Source organism: Hylobates moloch, unplaced genomic scaffold, assembly GCF_009828535.3.
Source record: "Hylobates moloch isolate HMO894 unplaced genomic scaffold, HMol_V3 SCAFFOLD_12, whole genome shotgun sequence".
In the NCBI taxonomy this organism is placed as follows: Eukaryota; Metazoa; Chordata; class Mammalia; order Primates; family Hylobatidae; genus Hylobates; species Hylobates moloch.
This window is the reverse complement of record NW_026652287.1, coordinates 68828063-68851392: the sequence shown is the minus strand read 5'-3', so window position 1 is coordinate 68851392 and position 23330 is coordinate 68828063. Positions and strand designations below refer to the sequence as shown.

The 23330-nt window shown below is 45.0% G+C and overlaps 2 protein-coding genes across 6 annotated transcripts in view; one reads left to right on the top strand and one right to left on the bottom strand.

Annotated features, from left to right (window-relative positions):
• MDM2 (MDM2 proto-oncogene) overlaps positions 1-1337 on the bottom strand; it is a 54011-nt gene extending 52674 nt beyond the window's left edge. For 2 of the 5 annotated variants that reach the window (XR_009209195.1, XM_032170701.2), the window contains exons 1-2: positions 1019-1337; positions 221-305 (exon numbers count right to left, since the gene is read on the bottom strand). Coding sequence is in view for 4 of the 5 variants with exons in the window: in XM_032170701.2 (XP_032026592.1) it covers positions 221-305; positions 1019-1032 (99 nt within the window). In the remaining variant the exon portion in view is untranslated. Of the gene's footprint in view, positions 1-220; positions 306-430; positions 597-1018 lie in introns of all 5 variants that reach the window. The other 3 variants (XM_058426095.1, XM_058426094.1, XM_058426096.1) reach the window with 3 other exon arrangements.
• A 1756-nt stretch (positions 1338-3093) lies between these two features.
• LOC116478987 (SUZ domain-containing protein 1) lies at positions 3094-4856 on the top strand. Its single transcript, XM_032761832.2, is given in 2 exon segments — positions 3094-4071; positions 4074-4856. Coding segments are annotated over 2 exon segments (474 nt in total). The 5' UTR covers positions 3094-4013; the 3' UTR covers positions 4490-4856.
• Positions 4857-23330: the final 18474 nt, after the last annotated feature.

Here is a 23330-nt window from a genome sequence, read left to right as displayed (position 1 = left end):
GAACTAATTTTTAAAGCAAATGTGGCAAATGGCTAAGAAAATACTGACCAGTTCTTAACAGTTTTTAACTCCACGCAGTTACACCAGAGGTAGCACACTTTAAGCTATGCACATACAATTTCATTTACAGAGCCATGCTACAATTGAGGTATATGAAATATAGTTTATCACTTCATAAAATAAATTATTCTTAAAAGTTACACGAGACAAAAATACTAACCAGGGTCTCTTGTTCCGAAGCTGGAATCTGTGAGGTGGTTACAGCACCATCAGTAGGAACAGACATGTTGGTATTGCACATTTGCCTACAAGAAGGAAAAAAAAAGACACGATGAAAACTGGAAATCATGAAACATCTGTGGAAAATACATCATATATAAGGAACATAAACAACAGTTAAAACTAAAGCTACAAGCACGTTGGTGCTTACCTGGATCAGTAGAGAAACAGTGGTGTGCGTCCGTGCCCACAGGTCTACCCGCCAATCGCCACTGAACACAGCTGGGAAAATGCATGGTTTAAATAGCCCCAGCTGGAGACAAGTCAGGACTTAACTCCTTTTACTGCAGTTTCGGAACGTGTCTGAACTTGACCAGCTCAAGAGGAAAAGCTGAGTCAACCTGCCCACTGAACCGGCCCAATCCCGCCCAGACTACGCGCAGCGTTCACACTAGTGACCCGACAGGCACCTGCGATCATCTGGACCCCCCGCGCCGAAGCGGCCCCGCAGCCCCCAGCCCACGTGACCTTTACCCTGGACTCCCGCGGAGACCTACGAACCACCCCCACCCCCACCGCCGCGAGAGCCGTCCGAAATCCCGCCCTCCTCCCTGGCGGCGACTGCCTAGCCCCAGGCCAACGAAACCTCTGCAAAGCAACGTGACCCGTGCCCCGCGCCCCGCGCCCCCCGCCACGAACCGCACAAAGGCTGCGAGCGGGCAGTGGCTGGGAACCAGCGATAGAGGGGATACCGTCAGAGCCCAGACCCAAAAGTGACCGCTCGCTGCCGGGCCGGTACCTGCTCCTCACCATCCGGGGTTTTCGCTCTTGGAGTCGGGGGTCCCTCTAGACTCCCCAGTTTCCTTCACGGGGCGCGCGGAAGCACGACGCCCTGGGCCTCGGGGACCATTCCACTCTCAGGGCCAGGGCACTGGGCGCTCGAACGCACTAATCCGGGGAGGGACGGTGCTCCTGGCTGCGAAAGCAGCAGGATCTCGGTCAGAAGGGTTGGGGCCACCCCTCGGGCTCGGCTTCTTGCTCCATCTTCCCGACACACAGGGCCGCACAGGCCCCACAAGCAGCCAAGCTTGCCGCGGTGCCTCGGTGCGCGCCCCCTACCGCCCGAGGGGAGCGCGCGGGTCGTCGCGGCGCATCCGGGCATTTGTGCGCGCGCACACAACTGGCCCCGCTTCCGCCAATTGGGTCCGGGGCTCGGCCGCACCGCCTCCGGGATAATGGAGTAGGGGGTGTTGCCCCGCGGGCGCGGCGGGCTCTGAGGCGGGGTGGGGGTCTTGGCCGCGAGCTGAGCGGGTGGGGCTCGGCCCGGCGCGGAGCCAGCCAGGTTTGGCGCTGTGACACTCCTTTAGCCGTTGCGCTATGTTTGTATTTCTTGTGTTTACACTTCCCGCCCGCGGTGGAAACTGCGACAAATGCGGATCTCCGTGTCGCTGTTACCAAAAAGAAACCAAAAATTAACAGCTGTTTAATATATTAAGCCCACTCCACCAGCCGCTGGAGTTGTACACAAATGAGTTATTTTAAGGCCTGTTTTTTAAAAAGACTAAAAATAGCACTTAAGGCAGGCTTATACACCGGTGCATACAGCTGTTCTGGTTGGAGAACGAAGACGCTGGTTACCGTTGGTGGGGAGGGGAGCGGTTACTCTGCGCTTTTAGAATGTTTGGGTTTGGCTGGGCGCGGTGGCTCACGCTTGTATCCCATCACTTTGGGTAGGCCGAGGCGGGTGGATCACTTGAGGTCAGGAGTTCAAGACCAACCTGGCCAACGTGGGAAACGCCGTCTCTACTAAAAACTACAAAAATTAGCCGGGCGTGGTGGCGGTCACCTGTAATCCCAGCTACTCGGGAGGCTGAGGCAGGACAATCCCGTGAACCCAGGAGGGGGAGGCTGCAGTGAGCCGAGATCATGCCACTGCACTCCAGCCTGGGCGACAGGGCAAGACTCTCCAAAAAAAAAAAAAAAAAGTTTGGGTTTGTTAATCTACACATTCATTATCATTAAAATATATATTTATATATTATGCAGTCATTCTGACTCACCTACTTGCCCACAGAGATGTGGCAAAAACGTTTTCGATGCGGTCTCATAAATTGAGGACATAAAGAATTGAGTTAGCTAAACCCAAAAACACAGCCATTGCAAAGAAGGAACACCTTTCTTCTCTGGCCAGTAAGTAATTAGCTCCTTGTGAACAAGGACCTTTTTTTATAAAGTTATATCCTACCCTTCTGCAGCTTTTTTTAAATATAAAGTTATATCCTTCCCTTCTCCCGCTTCCCAGCCTACCAGAAAGGAAACTTCCTTAAACATAGTGGTCACTCAGTTGATTTAAGTTGATTGCCAATATTATTAACTTAAGAGATTTAATATGTGGCTTTTAAAAAGATAATCTCATCTTCATCAGATCAAATACAGTGGGGTTTCTAATAGACTTAGTGCTTGACCCTGGATGAAAGAAAATCTCAAGCAGTGAGAAAATGTAAGCATGAAAAAAGATAAGTGATAGGTTGCACACGGTGGCTCACGCTTGTAATCCCAGCACTTTGGGAGGCTGAGGTGGGCGGATCACGAGGTTAGGAGTTCGAGACCAGCCTGGCCAAGATGGTGAACCCTTGTCTCTACTAAAAATACAAAAATTAGCCGGGGGCCGTGGCGGGCGCCTGTAATCCTAGCCACTTGGGAGGCTGAGGCAGAAGAATCGCTTGATCCTGGAAGGCAGAGGTTGCAGTGAGCAGAGATCGCGCCACTGCAGTCCAGCCTGAGTGACAGAGCAAGACTCCATCTCAGAAGAAAGAAAAAAAAAAGATAAATGATAGAGGTTGATATTTGTTAAATATCAAGTGAACGAATGGGTTTGTGCTATAAAAGTTCAGAGACAGAATTGCTTAGTAAATGCTGGGGCAGTTCACAAAGGCCTCAGAGATCACACATATTTTGTGTCTTGAAAGATGGTGAGACTTAAATAAAAGCAGAGTATTCCAGGCACGAGAAAACTATCAAAAAATACAGAAACGAAAATATAAGAGGACTGTTTGAGATACAATAAATAAATCCGTTTGACTTGCATGAAAGTCAAGAAGTTTTAAGAACTTGGAGTCTCCTTAAATGCCAAGCAAGGAAATTTGGGCTTTCGACAGAGTAGACATTAGGAGCGTAAAAACAGGTGATTTGCTTCAAACTCTATTTTAACAGGACCACCAACAGTAGATTGAAACTCAGAATAGTCGGGCCAGCTGCCTTCTGGACCGACTTTCCCCCTTCTCATTGGCCTTGTGCTTTGAAAAAATTCTCTTGACAAAATTATTAGAGCAGAAAAAAAAGTCAGAACTGGTAAGATTAGTCCTTTTCTAATGGAACCAGAAAAGAAGGGTCAGAAATGAAGGCAGAAGGGAGAAGCGGGAGTGGGAGAGAGAGAGAAGCAAAAAGGATTCACTCAAGAACCTGGTATTCAAAACTACGTGTACCAGCGCTACCACAGCAGTATGACTCAGTGTCCACCTAAAGCATAATGATACTGCTTACCAAAAAAAGTCTGGAGGGAATGAAAAGTTGGGTTAGTTTTAAGTGATGCGTCACAGAACAGAATTCAGTGGTAAAAAGCTTAGGCTGGGAACAGAGCTTGAAACAGCAAAAGAATGAGAGGAACGACCAAAAAGCCAAGGACCATATAGTGATGTCTGAAAAATCAGAATCAAGTAATAATATTGAATACTGCAAAAGTCAGAGAAAATGTGGAAATAAGAAAGCAAGCGATCTGGAAAGTGGCGAGTAACATGGAATATGAGGAGGTCGCTGAGAGCTGGGAGGAGGCGGCAGACAGTGGGGAAATAGATGTCTGGAAAAAAAACTGAAGATCCCACAGAAAAAGAGCAGGAAATCCAAATCTCCCAAAGTGCCCATTGTGATTCAGGACGATAGTTTTCCCCCGGGACCCCCTCCACAGGTCCGCATCCTCAAGAGGCCCACCAGCAACGGTGTGGTCAGCAGCCCCAAGTCCGCTAGCAGGCCCGCCCTTCCAGTCAAGTCCCTGGCACAGTGGGAGGCCGAGTACACCGAGGCCGGGAAGTGGATCCTGGGCAGCGCCGGCCCCGAGGAGAAGCAGGAGAAACCCATCCTCCATAGGCGTTCCTCTGATCTTCCCTTCAGGCCAACCAGGATTTCCTAACCTGAAGACAGCAGGCAGCCCAATAATGTGATCAGACAGCCTCTGGGTCCTGATGGGTCACACGGCTTCAAACAGCGCAGATAAATGCAGGCAAGAAGAGATGGCGCGACTGCCGCGTCAACGCGTCCTGGGTCGTCCGCCAAGGGTTGCACTGCCGTGGCAGACAGCTGGACTTGAGCAGCGGGAACCTGACTTACTTGCCTGGTGATCCCCGTTGCTCCGCCCACTGTGACCTTGAACCCCATGCACTGTGACCTCCCCCCTTCTCCTCCTTCCCACTGTGATTGGCACTTCGACAAGGACTGTCCCAAGTCAATGGAAAGGGAAAGGGTGGGGGTTAGGAGAAGGTTGGGGGGAACCCACCAATTAGAGAGTCAGACAGGGCCAGCAATAGCGGTTTATCATGCTCATTAATTTGGAATTTCAAAACACAAATGAATTCACACCTACCCACCCCCAAGTGCATGTCATCACTTAAAAAGTGAGTTCCATTTGAAAAAAAATAAAGCAAACTGTCTGCTCTAAAAGCAGTTGCTATTGTTTGTGACTTTGCCATTTAAAAAAATACAGACCAGCTGCTGCTGTTTGCTTGCATTCCACAGTTATCTTGTGTCACTTTGCCCTTTGTTGTGCTTACTTGAAGTTTCTCTAGAGGCAAACTGCTTATTTTTAGTAGCGTTGTTCTTGATACCCAAGAGGTGTTCCAAGAGGCTGAGATACTTTGAGTGACTTTATATTCTTTGGGACATAAACTCTGCAAACAAGGCTCACACCTGTAATCCCAGCACTGTGGGAGGCCAAGGCTGGAGGATCTATTGAGGCCAAGAGTTTGAGACCAGCCTGAGCAACATGGCGAAACCCTGTCTCTACAAATTGCAAAAAAATTAGCCAGGCATGGTGGCACTCACCTATAGTCCTAGCTACTTGGGAGCCAGAGCTGGGAGGATGGCTTGAGCCCGGATAGGTTGTGGTGTGATCCTGCCACTGCACTCCAGCCTATGTGATAGAGTGAGACCATGTCCCAAGGAAAAAAAAAAGTCTACAATAGACTTATCTTGACCCAAGGGCCACTTCGTACTTGTATTTATTAGTCATAACTAATCTTTTGTCTTTCTTTTTTTTTTTTTTTTGAGACAGAGTCTCACTCTGTCACCCAGGTTGGAGTGCAGTGGCATGATCTCAGCTCACTGCAGCCTCCACCTCCCCGGTTCAAGTGATTCTCCTGCCTCAGCCTCCCGAGTAGCTGGGATTACAAGCTTGTGCCACCATACCCGGCTAATTTTTGTATTTTTAGTAGAGACAGGATTTCACCACGTTGGCCAGGCTGGTCTCGAACTCCTGGCCTCAGGTGATCCACCCGTCTCAACCTCCCAAAGTGCTGGGATTACAGGCGTGAGCCACTGTGCCTGGCCACAACTAATCTTTAAAGCATGGTGAAAATTAAACAAGATTTAGCTCAGAAACCGTGTTTAGAATGCTGAGTTTCACAATATTTATGAGACTATCTAAAATTACAGAAGTAGTTCAAATTCCATATGTCTTTCCAAACATCTGGAACTGAGTAGTGTTGTTTAAAAAGCAAAATCCGGGCCGGACACAGTGGCTCACGCCTGTAATCCCAGTACTTTGGGAGGCCAAGACAGGCAGATCACTGAAGGTCAGGAGACCAGCATGTGAAACCCCATTCCTGCTAAAAATACAAAAATTGGGCAGGCATGGTGGTGCAAGCCTGTAATCTCAGCTGCTTGGGAGGCTGCGGTAGCAGAATCGCTTGAACCTGGGAGGCAGATGTTGCAGTGAGCCGAGATCGCGCCACTGCACTCGAGCCTGGGCAGCAGAGCAAGACTCTGTCCTGGAAAATAAAAAAGTAAAAAATAGGCCGAGCATGGTGGCTCACGCCTGTATGTAATCCCAGCACTTTGGGAGGGTGAGGCGGGTGCATCACCTGAGGCCAGGAGTTCGAGACCAGCCTGCCTAGCATTGTGAAACCCTGTCTCTACTAAAAATACAAAAAATTAGCCGGGTATGGTGGTGCACACCTGTAATCCCAGCTACTCCAGAGGCTGAGGCAGGAGAATTGCTTAAACCTGGGAGGCAGAGATCATGCCACTGCGCTCCAGCCTGGGAGACAGAGTGAGAGCGAGACTCTATCTCAAAAAATAAATAAATAAATAAAGTAAAAAATAAAAAGCAAAATCCCAGCAAATAGTGAATACAAAGACTTTTTGTTTTTACTTTGAAAATTAATCAACTTTTTGTTTGACTGAAACATGCAGAAACATTCACAGAACAATTAATATTCAACAAAAGAAACCACCACCTCAAGTTCTTCTGCTCTGAAGAAAAAAAAAAGAAAAAAAGAAACCACTACCCAGAATTCACATTTGTCATTCCTGCATCAAACATATTTTTTGCATTATTTATTTATTTATTTTTGAAACAGAGTCTTGCTCTGTCGCCCACACTGGAGTGCAGTGAGCCAAGATTGTACCACCATGCCTGGCTAATTTTTAGTATTTTTAGTAGAGATGGGGTTTTACCATGTTGGCCAGGCTGGTCTCAAACTCCTGACCTCAAGCAATCCACCTGCCTTGGCCTCCCAAAATGCTAGGATTACAGGTGTGAGCCACTGAGCCTGGCCTAAATATATTTTTTTAATGAAACATTGCTTAAAAAATTAAAATTTCACTGTTATTCTTTATCCCATTCCCCTCCCTTCTCTTGATAATGATCAATTTGATGCCTGTCCACTAAGTCTGTGTTTTATACATTCACTGTAAATTTATGAATCCATAAACAACACGGACAGTAGGCTGCATACCTGTAAGAGGACTTACTGGGCAATAGAATAGTAAACCTTAGAGTAAGTTTCAATATAACAGGAAAAGCTCTCCTTATCTTTTTCAGTATTGTTTTGGCTCTTCCTGGATATTAACTTTTAGAACCAGTTTGTCTAATTCACAAAAAGAATCCTCCTGGGATTTTGCTTTTGGTTGCATTGGATTGTTAGACTAATTTGACTTCTTTTCAGTATGAATTCTTCCCAGATAAGAACATGATATATCACTCCATTTTTTAGGTCTCTCTTAACATCCTTTAATAATGCTTTATCGTTTCCTCCTTAAAGCTGTTGCATGTTTGGCTGGCTTTTTTCTGAAGTGCTTTATAAGTTTTATTGCTGCTTTTAAATTACACCTTTTAAAATTTTCTTTTCTTTTTTTTGAGATGGAGTTTCGCTCTGTCACCCAGGCTGGAGTGCAGTGGTGCGATCTCGGCTCACTGTAAGCTCCGCCTCCCGGGTTCATGCCATTCTCCTGCCTCAGCCTCCGGAGTAGCTGGGACTACAGGCGCCTGCCACCACGCCCGGCTAATTTTTTTGTATTTTTAGTAGAGACGGGGTTTCACTGTGTTAGCCAGGATGGTCTCGATCTCCTGACCTCATGATCCGCCCACCTCGGCCTCCCAAAGTGCTGGGATTACAGGCATGAGCCACCATGCCCCGCCCTAAAATTTTATTTTCTATTTGGTTATTGCTGACATATGAAACAATTACTCATTTTTGTGTTTTGATCTTATAGCCAGCCAGCAATACTGCCTTTTTGTTCTTTCTGTTTTGTTTTGTTTTTTGAGACGGAGTCTCACTCTGTCACCCAGACGGGAGTGCAGTGGCACAATCTCGGCCCACTGCAGTGTCTGCCTCCCTGGTTCAAAGGATTCTTCTGCCTTAGCCTCCTAAGTAGCTGGCACTACAGGTGCATGCCACCACACCTGGCTAATTTTTATATTTTTACTAGAGATGGGGTTTCACCATGTTGGCCAGGCTGGTCTCAAACTCCTGACCTCATGATCCACCTACCTCGGCCTCCCAAAGTGCTGGGATTACAGGCTGCATTTTGTTTTATTATACAGTACTATTAGTTTTTCAGTAGATGCTCTTGGATTTTCTATGTTAATAATATCGTTTGCAAAAGTCACTAACTTGTCTCTTCCTTAAACCTCTTTTTCATTTTCTTACAACCATTAGAATGGAATAGTAGCAATGATAGTGGGCAGCCTCATCTTATTCATGACATTAGTAAAAATGCTTTTAAAATGTGATGTTTGCTGTAAATTTTAGGTAGATGCTCTTTATTACATAAAAGTTTCCTTCTATTCCTGGTTTTTTGAGGTTATAAAAAAGTATGAATAAGTGTTCAGTTTTATACATTGCTTTTTTATGCATCTAGAAATGACCCTGTGGCTTTTCTCCTTTATTCTGTCTATGTGGTGAGATTATATTGATAATTTCTAATATTAACCTTCCTTGTTTTACTCAGATAAAATTCTACTTAGTTACAATAGATCTCTTTTTTTGGACATTTATGAACGGAATTTTTAAGAGGAAAAATATTACACAATGATATGGGAGCATAATTGAGTTCCTGCTCTTAGAAGATAACAAATATTTCAGAGATTTTAGAAGGAATGTTGCCCTGTTAAGAATGCTCAATTTTCTAAAGCTAAGTTCAAATAAGGCCCAATTCTTGGCCTGAGACTCTGGTTCCCACAGAGGCAACACAGGCTGAACTGGTTTGATAACTTTTACCATTGAGAGTTTTTGTTTGTTTGTTTGTTTGTTTTGAGACGGAGTTTTGCTTTTATTGCCCAGGCTGGAGTGCAATGGCTTGATCTCGGCTCACTGCAACCTCTGCCTCCCAGGTACAAGTGATTCTCCAGTCTTAGCCTCCCAAGTAGCTCAGATTACAGGCATGTGCCACCAGACCCAGCTAATTTTTTGTATTTAGTAGAGACATGTTTCACCATGTTAGTCAGGCTGGTCGTGAACTCCTGACCTCAGGTGATCCACCCGCCTCAGCCTCCCAAAGTGCTGGGATTATAAGCGTGGGCCACTGCACCCAGCCACGTTTGAGAGTTTTAAGAAAGGACCAGGAATAATAGAAGTCATCTTTTGGTGGAACGAAGAGTTTATAATCTCCCAGCTGACCTAAATCTGAGATCTGTGATCATATCTTGTCTGAAAGTTACAGAGCCACTCAGCTGGCAGAAGAAAGGTAGTGAAGTTGAACAGCATCCCCACTCTTTGAGGTGGAAAGGTTGCTGGAGTTTCCCCCAGATTAAGTGGTTCCTGGAGAAGATGGAAGGAGTATAAGTGGTTCTGCTGGTAACTCCTAAAATGGCCACTACCTGGGTAATAGAACCCTGGAAGCAAAAGACAGAATATCTATTGGTAGAATGTGCTGGACTAGGGAGAAAGAAGTTGAGCTTCATTCATATACCCCTGCTCAACTTCCTACCAGGACCATGCCACGAGTCTTTCTGGAGAAATATCATTTGGACACCTGCCAGATGGAGGGAACTGATGGTCAATTGGTAATAATCAGAGAAACTGGGACAACCAACAGAAAGGGACAGAAATGTTTCCCATCATCTAGTTGAGGTTGTTCATACAATGAACCACAGTTATGTCCTGCTAATAAAAGGGCAACTAATTTTGAAGGGCAATTATGTAAAGAAATGTAATTTTCCTCTCCTTCCTCCTTGCCACCCCAACTGATATTGGGATGGCAGGAGTCATGTGTGGTTTTCTATGGCTGTGTAACAAATTACCATAAATGTAGTAGCTTAAAGCAACACAAATTATTAGCTCACAGTCCATATATCAGAAATCCAGGTAGGCTCACCTGGTTCCTCTGCTCCAGGTGTCATAAAGCATAAATCAAGGTGTGGGCCAGCTTGGGCTCTTAGCTAGAGGATCTAGGGAAGAACCTGCTTTCTAGCTTATTCAAATTGTCAGCCAAATTCAGTTCCTTGTGGTTGTAGGACAGTAGTCCCCTTTTTCTTGCTAGCAGTGAGGACCACTCTCAGCTCCTGAAGGCTTCCTGCATTCCTTGCCACACACTCCCCTCCATCTTCAAGCCAGCAACAGGGTGTTGAGTCGCCCTTGTGCTTCTAACCTGACTTACTCTCCTGCTATCGGCCAGAAAAAAACTCTGACTTTAAAGGCTCATGTGATTTGATGAGACCAACCCAGATCATCTCCCTTTTGCCATGTAATGTAACAGAATGATGAGAGTGATATCTCCTCATATTCACAGGTTCCTCCCACACTTAAAGGGGAGGGGATCATCCATAGGCAAGGTCACTGGGAGTCATTGGAATTCTGAGTACCACAAGTAATAATCAGGAAGACAGAATGGGATGTGACAAGAAGACCTATGCCCTACATCCCACACCCCCATTTCCAATTCCAGGTCACCAGGGCCACAGGTCCAGCCTGCTCTGGTAAGAGGAGGAAAGCTTTGAACCAAATATTATTTGAAGTTTCAAAATGAAGAAGTCAGAATTAATAACTGAAATGAGACTGCTTTAAAAACTAAAAGAACTGGCTGGGCGTGGTGGCTCACACCTGTCATCCCAGCACTTTGGGAGGCTGAGGAGCGTGGATCACGAGGTCAGGAGATCGAGACCATCCTGGCTAACACGGTGAAACCCCGTCTCTACTAAAAAAATACAAAAAAATTAGCCAGGCGTGGTAGTGGGCGCCTGTAGTCCCAGCTACTCTGGAGGCTGAGGCAGGAGAATGGCATAAACCCGGGAGGCGGAGCTTGCAGTAAGCCCAGATCGTGCCACTGCACTCCAGCCTGGGCGACACAGCGAGACTCTATCTCAAAGAAAAAAAAAAAAAAAGAACTGCCAAGTGCGGTGGCTGACGCCAGTAATCCCAGCACTTTGAGAGGCCGAGGCGGGCGGATCATCTGAGGTCAGGAGTTCGAGACCAGCCTGGCCAACATGGTGAAACCCCGTTTCTACTAAAAATACAAAAATTAGCCAGGCGTGGTGGCGGGTGCCTGTAATCCCAGCTACTCAGGAGGCTGAGGCAGGAGAATTGCATGAACCCGGGAGGCAGAGGTTGCAATGAGCCAAGATCGTGCCACTGCACTCCAGCCTGGGCGAAAGAGCGAAACTCCGTCTCAAAAAAACAAACAAACTGACTAACTAACTAAAAGAGCTGAAAGATTATGGATTCGGATTAGATGTCATTGAGGGAGGCTGCTTCCCAAAGAAATAGGGTATTACATGGTATGGTCACCAAAACACATCTGGTTGCAGTAAAACTCCAATAAGGAACCCTTTATACTGATCTTTTTAAATTAGGGCTTTTTTGTGTGGGTTTTAGAGATTGGTCTATATTGTACTTTTCTTATATACTCTTGTTCAGTTTTGAGATCAAGGTTTTAATGGTGTTATAAAATGAGTCGAGTAGCTTTTTCTATTCTCCAAAACAGTTTGTATAAAACTAGAATTATCTGTTCATTGCAGGTTTGATGAAACTAGGCTTGAAGATGTCTTGGTATTAGAGATTTTTGACTACCATTTTTTATTTTTTAAATAATTATTGTTTAGGGCCGGGCACGATGGTTCACACCTATATCCCAGCACTTTGGGAGGCCGAGGCAAGCGGATCACTTGAGGTCAGGAGTTTGAGACCAGCCTGGCCAACATGGTGAAACCCTGTCTCTATGAACAATTTTTTAAAAAATTAGCCACTGGGCCGGGTGCAGTGCCTCACACCTGTAATCCCAGCACTTTGGGAGGCCAAGGTGGGTGGATCACCTGAGGTCAGGAGTTCAAGACCAGCCTGGCCAACATGGTGAAACCCCATCTCTACTAAAAATACAAAAATTAGCCAGGCATGGTGGCGGGCGCCCGTAATCCCAGCTACTCGGGATTACAAGCATGAGAATCTCTTGAACCCAGGAGGCGGAGGTTGCAGTAAGCAGAGATTGCACCACTGCACTCCAGCTTGGGCAACAGAGTGAGACTGTCTCAAAATAATAACAATAATAACTATAATAATAATAATTATTATTATTTAGATTTATTTCTCCTGAAGTCAATTTTATTTCTATTTTTCTAGAAAATTATTTATCACAACTTTCTATTTTTTAGATATGATCTTTTGATGTATGTCTCTACTATATCTGTAATTATGTTGTCCTTTTCTTTTCTTTTTTTTTTTTTTGAGACAGAGTCTCGCTCTGTCGCCCAGGCTGGAGTGCAGTGGCCCGATCTTGGCTCACTGCAAGCTCCGCCTCCCAGGTTCATGCCATTCTCCTGCCTCAGCCTCCCGAGTAGCCGGGACCACAGGCGCCTGCTACCACGCCCGGCTAATTTTCTGTATTTTTAGTAGAGACGGGGTTTCACCTTGTTAGCCAGGATGGTCTCGATCTCCTGACCTCGTGATCTGCCCGCCTCAGCCTCCCAAAGTGCTGGGATTACAGGCGTGAGCCACCGCGCCCAGCCTATGTTGTCCTTTTCAATCTTATTATATGTTATTTAATATTAGGGATGTCAGCCAGGCATGGTGGCTTATGCCTGTAATCCTAGCTACTTGGGTGACTGAGGCACGAGAATTGCTTGAACCCAGGAGACAGAGGTGGCAGTGAGCCGAAATCACACCACTGAACTCCAGCCTGGGTGACAGAGTGAGACTGTGTCTCAAAATAATAATAATAATAGGAATGTATTCTAATAAGCTAGAGTGGGTGATCATAGTCCTAATGGAGGCCTATTCCCAGCAATATGAAGAGATATTTATGGCCCAAATACAGTCATGCACCACATAACAACGGTTCAGTCAATGTAGACCACATATACGACAGCGGTCCCATAAGATTATAATGGAGTTGAAAATTCCTATCACCTGTTGCCACTGTAGCTGTCTTGATACTGTAACGAAAGGCATTACTCATACATTTGTGTGATGCTGCTGTAAACAAAACTATTGTGCTGCCAGCTGTATAAAAAAATAGCACATACAGCCGGACACGGTGGCTCACACCTGTAATCCCAGCACTTTGGGAGACCCAGGCGGGCAGATCACGATGGTCAGGAGAGCAAGACCATCCTGGTCTAGTAAACACAGTGAAACCCCGTCTTTACTAAAAATACAAAAAATTAGCTGGGCGTGGTGGCGGGCACCTGTACTCCCAGCTACTTGGGAGGCTGAGGCAGGAGAATAGCGTAAACCCAGGAGGCGGAGCTTGCAGTGAGCTGAAATCGCGCCACTGCACTCCAGCCTGGGTGACAGAGCGAGACTCCATCTAAAAAAAAATACAATTATGTGCAGTACACATACTTGATAATGATAATAAGCCACTTTACCGGCTTATGTATTTACTATACTATTTGTTGTTGTTTTAGAGTGTACTCTTTCTACTTATTTCAAAAAAAAAAAGGTATTCCAGAAGACGACCTTGATATCATAGGAGATGGCAACTCCATGAGTGGAATTGCCCATGAGGACGTTCCAGTGGGACCAGACGTGGAGATGGAAGACAGTGATACTGGTGATCCTGACCTTGTATAGGCCTAGGTGTGCATTTGTGTTTTCGTTTTTAACAAAAATGTTTAAAAAGAAAAAAAAAATAGGCCAGGTGCGGTGGCTCACGCCTGTAATCCGAGCATGTTGGGAGTCCAAGGTGGGTGAATCACCTGAGGTCAGGAGTTCGAGACCAGCCTGGCCAACATGGCGAAACCCCGTCTCTACTAAAAAAAATTAGCTGGGCGTAGTGGCACACACCTGTAATCCCAGCTACTTGGGAGGCTGAGGCAGGATAATTGCTTGAACCCGGGAAGCAGAGGTTGCAGTGAACGGAGATCACACCAATAACTCCACCCTGGGTGACAGAGCGAGACTGTGTCTTAAAAATAAATAAATAAATAGAAAAAGCTTATAGAATAAGGATATAAAGAAAGAAAATATTTTTGTACAGCTGTACAGTGTGTTCGTGTTTTAAGCTAAGTGTTATTACAAAAAGTTTTTAAAAATTTTTAAAGCTTATAAAGTAAAAAAGTTGGCCGGGCATGGTGGCTCACGCCTGTATTCCTAGCACTTTGGGAGGCGGAGGCAGGCAGATTGCTTGAGTTTAGGAGATCAAGCCCAGCCTAGGCAATATGGCAAAACCCCATCTCTACAAAAAATACAAAAATTAGCTGGGTGTGGTGGCATGTGCCTGTAATCCCAGTTACTCAGGAGGCTGAGGTGAGAGGTTGGCTTGAGCCCAGGAGGCAGAGGTTTGCAGTGAGCCAAGATAGCACCACTGCACTCCATCCAGCCTGGGCAACAGAGCCAGACCCTGTCTCAAAAAAAAAAAAAAAAAAGAAGTTACAGTAAGCTAAGGCTAATGTATTATTGAAGAATGAAAAATGTTTTAAATAAATTTAGTGTAGCCGAAGTGTACAGTGTTTCTAAAGTCTACAGTAGTGTACAGTCATGTTCTAGGCCTTCATATTGATTCACCACTCACTCACTGACTCACCGAGAGCAATTTCCAGTCTGCAGGCTCCATTCCTGGTAAGTGCTTTATATAGGTGTGCCAGTTTGATCTCTTAGACTGCATTTTTGCTGTACCTTTTCCATGTTTAGATATGTTTAGACACACAGATACTTACTGTTGTGTTACAGTTGCCTACAGTATTCAGTACAGTAACATGCTGTACAGATAGTAGCCTAGAACAATAGGCTACACCACATATTCCAAATGTGTAGGCTCTACCATCTCAGTTTGTGTAAGTACACCTCTGTCATGTTCACACAACAATGAAATCACCTAAGCACACATTTCTCAGAACATATTCCTGTTTTAAGTGACACATGACTATACTTGCTTTCCTATCCTCCCTTGTGGTTAGGACAGAGGCTGTTACCTAGACTTAAAATTGGGAACTAGTGGTATAAAAGCCAAGATCTAGTAGCTCCATTCTTGGGTGGGGTGCCCGAAGGTAGTTGGGAGTCGCAGCATAGCAGGTCAGAGATACTGGAATAGTCCAAGCTGTGGTGCCCAGGGTCCTGCAGAGGTCAGGATGTCCTCACTGGGCTGCTTTGGGGCATGATTTGAGGAAACAGCTGCACCCAGCCTCCCCTGTACCTGCTCATTTTCCAAGCTGCTACTTCAGCCTTTCCAATGGTTCTTTAAGCCAATATCATTTAAATACATTTTCTCCCTAAAGCATACAAGGTCGGTGTTATGGGTTGAACCATGAACCCCAAAATTCTTATGTTGAAGTCCTAACCCCTCGTATCTCAGAATGTGACCATATTTAGGTTGTTACAGATGCAATTAAGATGAAGTCATACTGGAGCAGGGTAGGCCCCTAATCCAATGTGACTGCTGTCCATATAAAATGGGGAAATTTGGATCCAGAGACACACACAGTGGGAGAACAGTATGTGGGGATTGGAGTTATGTTGCACAAATCCAAGGAAATACCAAAACCAAGGAGAGCGACCTGAAATAGATCCATCCCTAGAGGCTTCAGAGCAACCATGGATCTGCCGACATTTTAATTTCAGACCTGGCCTCCAGAACTGGACATAATAAACTCTGTTGTTCTGAGCCACGTGGTTTACAGCACTTTGTTAGCGCAGCCTTAGCAAACAAATACAGTTATTTCTGCTACTTACCACTGAGGATCATGGCTGGTATTATTTTGTACTGAGTGAATAATTATGAGACAACCCAGAACTTGGCAAATCTGACAGCTTAGGCAGAGATGGGTGTCTTTAAATGACAGGTCGGCATGGTCTTCAAATTCTCACAAAAGTAGTCCTGCCTTGCAGGCCTGTCGAGCAGTCTTTGGTAGCATTCAAGTCCTCCTCCCAAGGCAAGTTGCAGTGGTTCGATGCTCAGTAGGTTCCTTGAGTGGGTGGGAGAATCCCTGCCCTTGAGCCTGCAGCCTCTTCCTGGCCACTCCCTTTTCCTGGTGGCTGAGGTGTTTGGAACTCTCTGTCCACTACAACTAGCTCAAGATGTCTTGGCTGTTGGTCTTCAAAGTGGTTAAAAAGACACTGCACCTCCTCCCTGATGAGGATCTGCCTCACAGTCATATGGCTCTTTAATTTTTTCTCCTGTGGCTAGATCTAGAAGGCGACTGCCAACTAACCTCTGGCAGTCCCCAAAACAGGTCACTGTAACACTTGCTTTATAAAAAAAATGCCATGATAGTCTTTGTTTCTTTATTCTAAGCCAACACTGTCACTTACATAGGTTATGTCAGATGTTTGGGGTCAATCTGTTCCCTAGAACCCAAAGTCAATGGCAGAAAGTTAAGCCAAAGAAGCACAAATGACCCATCTTGCAGTGCATGCCTGGCTGAGGATAGCTCAGGAGAGTACTCATTGGCTGAGAGTCTTAGCAACATAGTACATTTACCCTCATTGGCTGCAGCAAACAGTGCAGCTGCCTTACCAGCTCTAATTGGTCGTGACCATAGGTGGCACTATGAACAAGATTGTAAGAGATTATTATGTACAATGTGGGAGTTGCACATTTAACTCACTCCAACTCAGAGAGGCAGATAGAAAAGTGGCACTTTAATTTTGCCTATAAGTATTCCTAAGGCTGTACCTGCAGTGTAATAGGAAAACTAATTAAATGTCCAATATTATTTAAATCTGGTTGGATCTGTTTATTTAATCAGCAATTTAGGCAATGTCTCTTAAATAGAAATGTCGGTCTTTTTTTTTTTTTAGATTTCCCTGACCCTCTGCTTTTCTAAGTCAGTATCCTAGTATTTTAGCGGGGAGGGATATCCTGGCCATGTGCTGTTCTGTCAATTCTGCTCACATCTGCTGCTTTCCAGCCCCAAGTCTTTTGTCCACCTTTTTACTCTCCATTCTGTTAGCCTCTGATGCTGCAGCCCGGAGGTTCAAGCCCAGTCCCCAGTAATAAAGTCTAATACTGTTTGGCTTGCTCCGTGAGTCCCTTGGTTTCAGCACCTGCTCACTACTTAGATTTTTGGGCTCCCTTTTCATTCCTGGTAGAAAAATTATCGCTCTCTCTTTCTCTCTCTCTTTTCTTTTTACCTTTTTATTTTATTTTATTTTATTTGGATGTAGAGATGGGGTCTCACTATGTTGCCCAGGCAGGTCTTAAACTCCTGGGCTCAAGCGATCCTTCCACCTCAACCTCCCAAGTAACTGAGGCCAGGCAGGAGCCACTGTAGCCCACTCCATAGCACATTTATATACAGGAAGTATTAATATATAAAAATGAGAATTAGGCCAGGTGCAGTGGCTTGCACCTGTCATCCCAGCACTTTGGTAGGCTGAGGTGGAAGGATTGCTGGAGCCCAGGAGTTCAAGATCAGCCTGGGCAACATAGGGAGACGCCATCCCTACAAAAATAAAAAAAATTAGCCAGGTGTGGTGGTGCATGTGTGTGGTCCCAGCTACTCAGGAGGCTGAGATGGGAGGATCACTTGAGCCTGGGAGGCTGAGGCTGCAATGAGCTATGACCTCACCACTATATTCCAGCCTGGGTGGGAGAGCCAGATCCTGTCTCAAAAAAACAGGGAGTAGGGCAATTAAATAGTAAGAATTTGATCATGATTGTCTAGCATAGGAATAATCAATTCACTGGAAAAATACATAAAAATTTCTAGGCCTTTCCATAGTTGGAAAGAAATAGCTTCCTAAATTAGTCTTCTCCCTTACCTCTGATTATATGGCCCATAAAAACTTCCTGCTAACCAGGCCGGGCGCAGTGGCTCACGCCTGTAATCCCAGCACTTTGGGAGGCTGAGGTGGGCAGATCACGAGGTCAGGAGTTTGAGACCAGCCTGGCCAACATGGTGAAACCCCATCTCTACTAAAAGTACAAAAATTAGCTGGGCGTGGTGGCGGGTGCCTGTAATCCCAGCTACGTGGGTGCCTATAATCTCAGCTACTTGGGAGGCTGAGTCAGGAGAATCGCTTGAAACCAGAAGGTGGAGGTTGTAGTGAGCTGAGATCGCACCATTGCACTCCAGCCTGGGCAACAAGAGTGAAACTCTGTCTCAAAAAATAAATAAATAAATAAATAAATAAATAAATAAATAAACTTCCTGCTAACCTATCTAATTTCACAGGTACCTTGATGCAAAGGAGGAGATGCTCATGGAGGGGAAATGCATTGTTCAGGTAGATCCACCTTTCCAAATTAAGGAACTGGTATTCGGGTGTATAAATCAGTCTCTTTAATTTTTTTTTAACATCATTATTATTATTACTAAGACGGAGTCTCGGTCTGCCACCCAGGCTGGAGTGCAGTGGCACAATCTCGTTTCACTGCAACCTCCATCTCCTGGGTTCAAGTGAGTCTCCTGCCTCAGCCTCCCAAGTAGCTGGGATTACAGGCACCTGCCACTTCACTTGGCTAATTTTTGTGTTTTTAGTGAATTTCACCATGTTGGCCAGGGTGGTCTCGAACTCCTCAGGTGATCCGCCCACCTTGGCTTCCCAAAATGCTGGGATTACAGATGTGAGCCACTGCACCCAGCCTTGTTAAGAAAATTTTTTGAGACAGAGTCTTGCTGTGTTGCCCAGGCTGGAGTGCAGTGACATGATCACAGCTCACTGCAGCCTCGACCTACTGGGCTCAAGCAATCCTCCTTCATCAGTCTCCCAAGTAGCTAGGACTGTAGGTAAGCGCCACCACACCTGGCTAATATTTAAATTTTTGGTAGAGACAGGATCTCCCTATGTTGCCCAGCCTGGTCTCAAACTTTTGGGCTCAAGCAGTCCTGCCTTAGCCCCGTAAAGTGCTGAGATTACAGGCGTGCATGCCTGGCCTCTTTAATTGTTTAAACATCTTGATTCATACAGGTTTTTTTTAATTTTTTTCTTTTTGAGACGGAGTTTCGCTCTTGTTGCCCAGGCTGGAGTGCAATGGTGTGATCTCGGCTCACTGCAACCTCTGCCTCCTGGGTTCAAGCAATTCTCGTGCCTCAGCCTCCTGAGTAGCTAGGATTACAGGCATGCACCACCGCGCCCCCACCCCCCTGGCTAGTTCTGTATTTTTAGTAGAGACGGGGTTTCTCCACTTTGGTCAGGCTGGTCTCGAACTCCCGACGTCAGGTGATCCGCCTGCCTCAGCCTCCCAAAGTGCTGGGATTATAGGCATAATCCATACAGTTTTCTTAATTTCTAATTCTATGATTCCATCTCCAGGGCTTTCGCACCTGGTCCATAGAAGGTACTTAGTACATTTGTTGAATGAATAGATGACCAAACCATTACTGTTGTTTTGTTTAAAATTTTAAATGTTATGAATCACAGTCATTTTCTTCCCCATAGTATTACTATGTAAATGATTTGTTTCTGCTGAGGGATATATGCCGACAGTTTGAAGTAGAGCTAATTATATTCAAGGCAGATTGTAAACATCTCATTCATTTATTCACTCATTCAATAAAAACTTGCTAAGTACCTATTAACTTAGATGCTCTGCCCTGGGGAATACAATAATCATAATTTTTAAATTTTTTTTAATTATTATTTTTTTGAGACAGAGTCTTGCTCTGTCGCCCAGGCTGGAGTGCAGTGGTGACTTGGCTGACTGCAAGCTCCACCTCCTGAGTTCACGCCATTCTCCTGCCTCAGCCTCCCGAGTAGCTGGGACCAGAGGCACCCACCACCACGCCCGGCTAATTTTTTGTATTTTTAGTAGAGACGGGTTTTCACCGTGTTAGCCAGGATGGTCTCGATCTCCTGACCTCATGATCCACTCGCGTTGGCCTCCCAAAGTGCTAGGATTATAGGTGTGAGCCACCGCGCCCAGCCAATAATCATAATTTTAAAAAGAAACTGTCCCAGCTACTCAGGAGGCTGAAGTAGGAGGATCACTTGAGCCAGGGAGTTCGAGGTTGCAGTGAGCCGTGATGGTGCCACTGCACTCCAGCCTCGGTGACAGCAAGACCTTGTTTCGAAAAACAAAACAAAACAAAAACTATAGTTCCTTTTTTTTTTGTTTTGAGACAGAGTCTCACTCTGTCACCCAGGCACATGCCACCGCGCCTGACTAATTTGTTTTTTTTGTATTTTTAGTAGAGACGGGGTTGCACCATATCGATCAGGCTGGTCTCAAACTCTTGACTTCAGGTGATCCACCCGCTTCGGCCTCACAAAGTGCTGGGATTACAGGCGTTAGCCACCGTGCCCAGCCCAAAAACTATAGTTCTTACAGTGGAAGGTGGAAGGAGTTGCAATTGAAAATAATTAGATGTTCTAAGCAGCATGTTGATAAAGGTGGGGAAACCAAGCTGTGTGTACTTAGAAATGGGAGAAGACTAGTAATCATTAACTAGAGAGGTCTACTGATCTCTAGGGCCTCACTCATCCAGCAGAGGTTTAGGTGGCAAGCATAAGGTTAAAAATCCCAGGCCTTTCCAGAAGACTGGTGAGTCACACGGACGGGTGGACCAAGAACTGTTGGACATTTAGTTGCTTTCCCATTTTTTTGCTATTATCAATAATGTTGTTTCTCGGTGTGATGGTGCACACCTACTTAGGAGACTGAGGCAAGAGGATTGCTTTAGCCCAGGAGTTGGAGGTTGCAGTGAGCTATATTCGCACCACTGCACTCCAGCCTGGGCAACAGAGCAAGACCCTGTCTCTAAAAATGATAATAATAATGCTGTGATAAACTTCTCTGCACAAAAATCTTTATGTAGGGCTGGATGTGGTGGCTTACACCTGTAATCCCAGTACTTCAGGTGGCCGAGGCCGGAGAATCACTTGAGGCCAAGAGCTCAAGACTAGCCTGGGCAACAAAGAGAGATCTTGTCTTTACAAAAAAATTAAAAGAAAAACTTAGGCAGACTCGGTGTCATAAGCCTGTAGTCTCAGCTACTCAGGAGGCTGAGGTGGGAAGATGGCTTGACCGTGGAAGTTTGAGGCTGCAATGAGCTGATTTTTCCACTGCACTCCAGCCAGGGTGACAGTGAGACCCCATCTATAAAGAAAATCTTTTTGCACATCTTTACTTTCTTAGGATAAACTCCTGAAAGTGGATTTTCTGGGTTACAGGGCATGAGCATTTTTATGGCTGTGCAATTTATGGTCTCATGATGAATGTAAGAGGGTACTTGTTTTCCCATACCCTCGGCAGGACTAAATTTGGGAAAACATGGATTTATAGGTCTCTATGAAAATTAAAATGTTTCCCAATTTTATATGTTTAAAAATTTCAGTTAAAACAATTTCAATCCATTGGAAAGAGCTGTAGAAAACGGAATTTTTAGTAAAAGGAATTTACTTTGTGTTGTACTTCAGCGAGTGCTGGGTCTTTTTTTTGTATTAATATTTCCGAGTTGAAGTAGAAGTGTTCATCAATGCTTTAACTTGTGGGCTTAATGGAGAGGTGTGATACAAGGAAAAAGGGGTGGTGGAAAATATTTTTTTAAAAAATTTAACAGGCCGGTTGTGATGGCTCACACCTGTAATCCAAGCACTTTGGGAAGCCGAGGCAGGTGGATCACTTGAGGTCAGGAGTTCGAGACCAGCTGGCCAACATGGTGAAACCCCGTGCCTACTAAAAATACAAAAATTAGCCAGGCATGGTGACTCTCCCTGTAATCCCAGCTACTTGGGAGGCTGGGGCAGAAGAATTACTTGAACCAGGGAGGAGGAGTTTACAGTGAGCCAAGATTGTGCCACTACGTTAACAGTCTGGGTGACAGAGCGAAATTCCGTCTCAAAAAAAAAAAAAAAGGAACATGGTAAGAAATCAAGGCGAAAAGAACAAACATGGGAAAGGAAAATGATGGGAAAGCAGGTGGGCCCGGACTCTGGCCGCCACACGGGCTTTTGCCTGGACTTGCCGATTTTCCTGTGTCATTGCTGTCCCATGTTTTCAGTTCACAAGTTGAGCAACTGCAGCTTCCTTTATCATTAGAAGAGGAAATGAAAGAGCAAGGGTACAAGGAATTACTAGGGCCAGCACAGAATGTTTTTTGTTTGGTTTTTTTTTTTTAGCCCGGCTTGTTTTGTTTTTTTAGAGGGAAAACTCATGTGTTGCAACTTGTTCAATCACCAGGATTTTAGTCCTCTGACCTTCAGACGTTAGTCATTCCTTCCTCTTAAATAGTTCCCTCCCTAGTTTTTGAACTGGTCTTTGGGTTAAACACAACAGGGCCCTTCTAACCTCTCAGAAAAGTCTGAGAAATAAATTCAAATTCTAATAAGCAGCATTTCTGAATGTTAAAATGTGTATGAATTGGCTACATATTTTATATGTTTGGTTCTCTCAGGATCTTTCCTATTTAGTGAAATTCACTGAGCTAAAATGTAATGTTAAATACTTACAAGAGGCTTTGGTTATAAAATGACTGAAGAGGAATTTCTCCATAAATAGGTTTAGGTTTAGGAAACCTGCAATAACAGTGGCTCCACCTAAGGACCAGAAAATGACACAGTCTAACTGTGATGTTTTCAAGCTCAGAGGCGGTCATTGACTTTAAAAGTAAAGCAATATGGTTTTTATCTCTCACTGCCTTACTTAAAAGTGATGCAGATAACTTAAAAAGTGATTTAAAAACATAAATTCAGCACATAAAACACATAATCCATGAAACACAGCACATAAAAGTATGATAGAAAATTATTTAATAATTTTAAAAAGTAAATTGTAGTTATTCTTAAAAGAAGACTAGAGTCTTTGCCATAGTTAAAAAGTAAGTAAGGTTAGGCCGGGCGCAGTGGCTCATGCCCGTAATCCCAGCACTTTGGGAGCCCAAGGTGGGCGGATCACGAGGTCAGGAGTTCGAGACCAGCCTGGCCAATATGGTGAAACCCCATCTCTACTAAAAATAAAAAAATTAGCCGGGCGTGGTGGCGGGCGCCTGTAGTCCCAGCTACTTGGGAGGCTGAGGCAGGAGAATCGCTTGAATCTGGGAGGTGGAGGTTGCAGTGAGCCGAGATCGTGCCACTGCACTCCAGCCTGGGTGACAGAGCGAGACTACGTTTCAAAAAATAAAATGAAAAGTAAGTAAGGTTAAAAAGAAAGAAAAGTAAACTAGAGTCCAGACCAAACTAGACCAGAACTTTTCTAACAAAATTGAAAACAGTTATTTAGCTGAGTGTGGAAAGGTAAATCCTATGCAT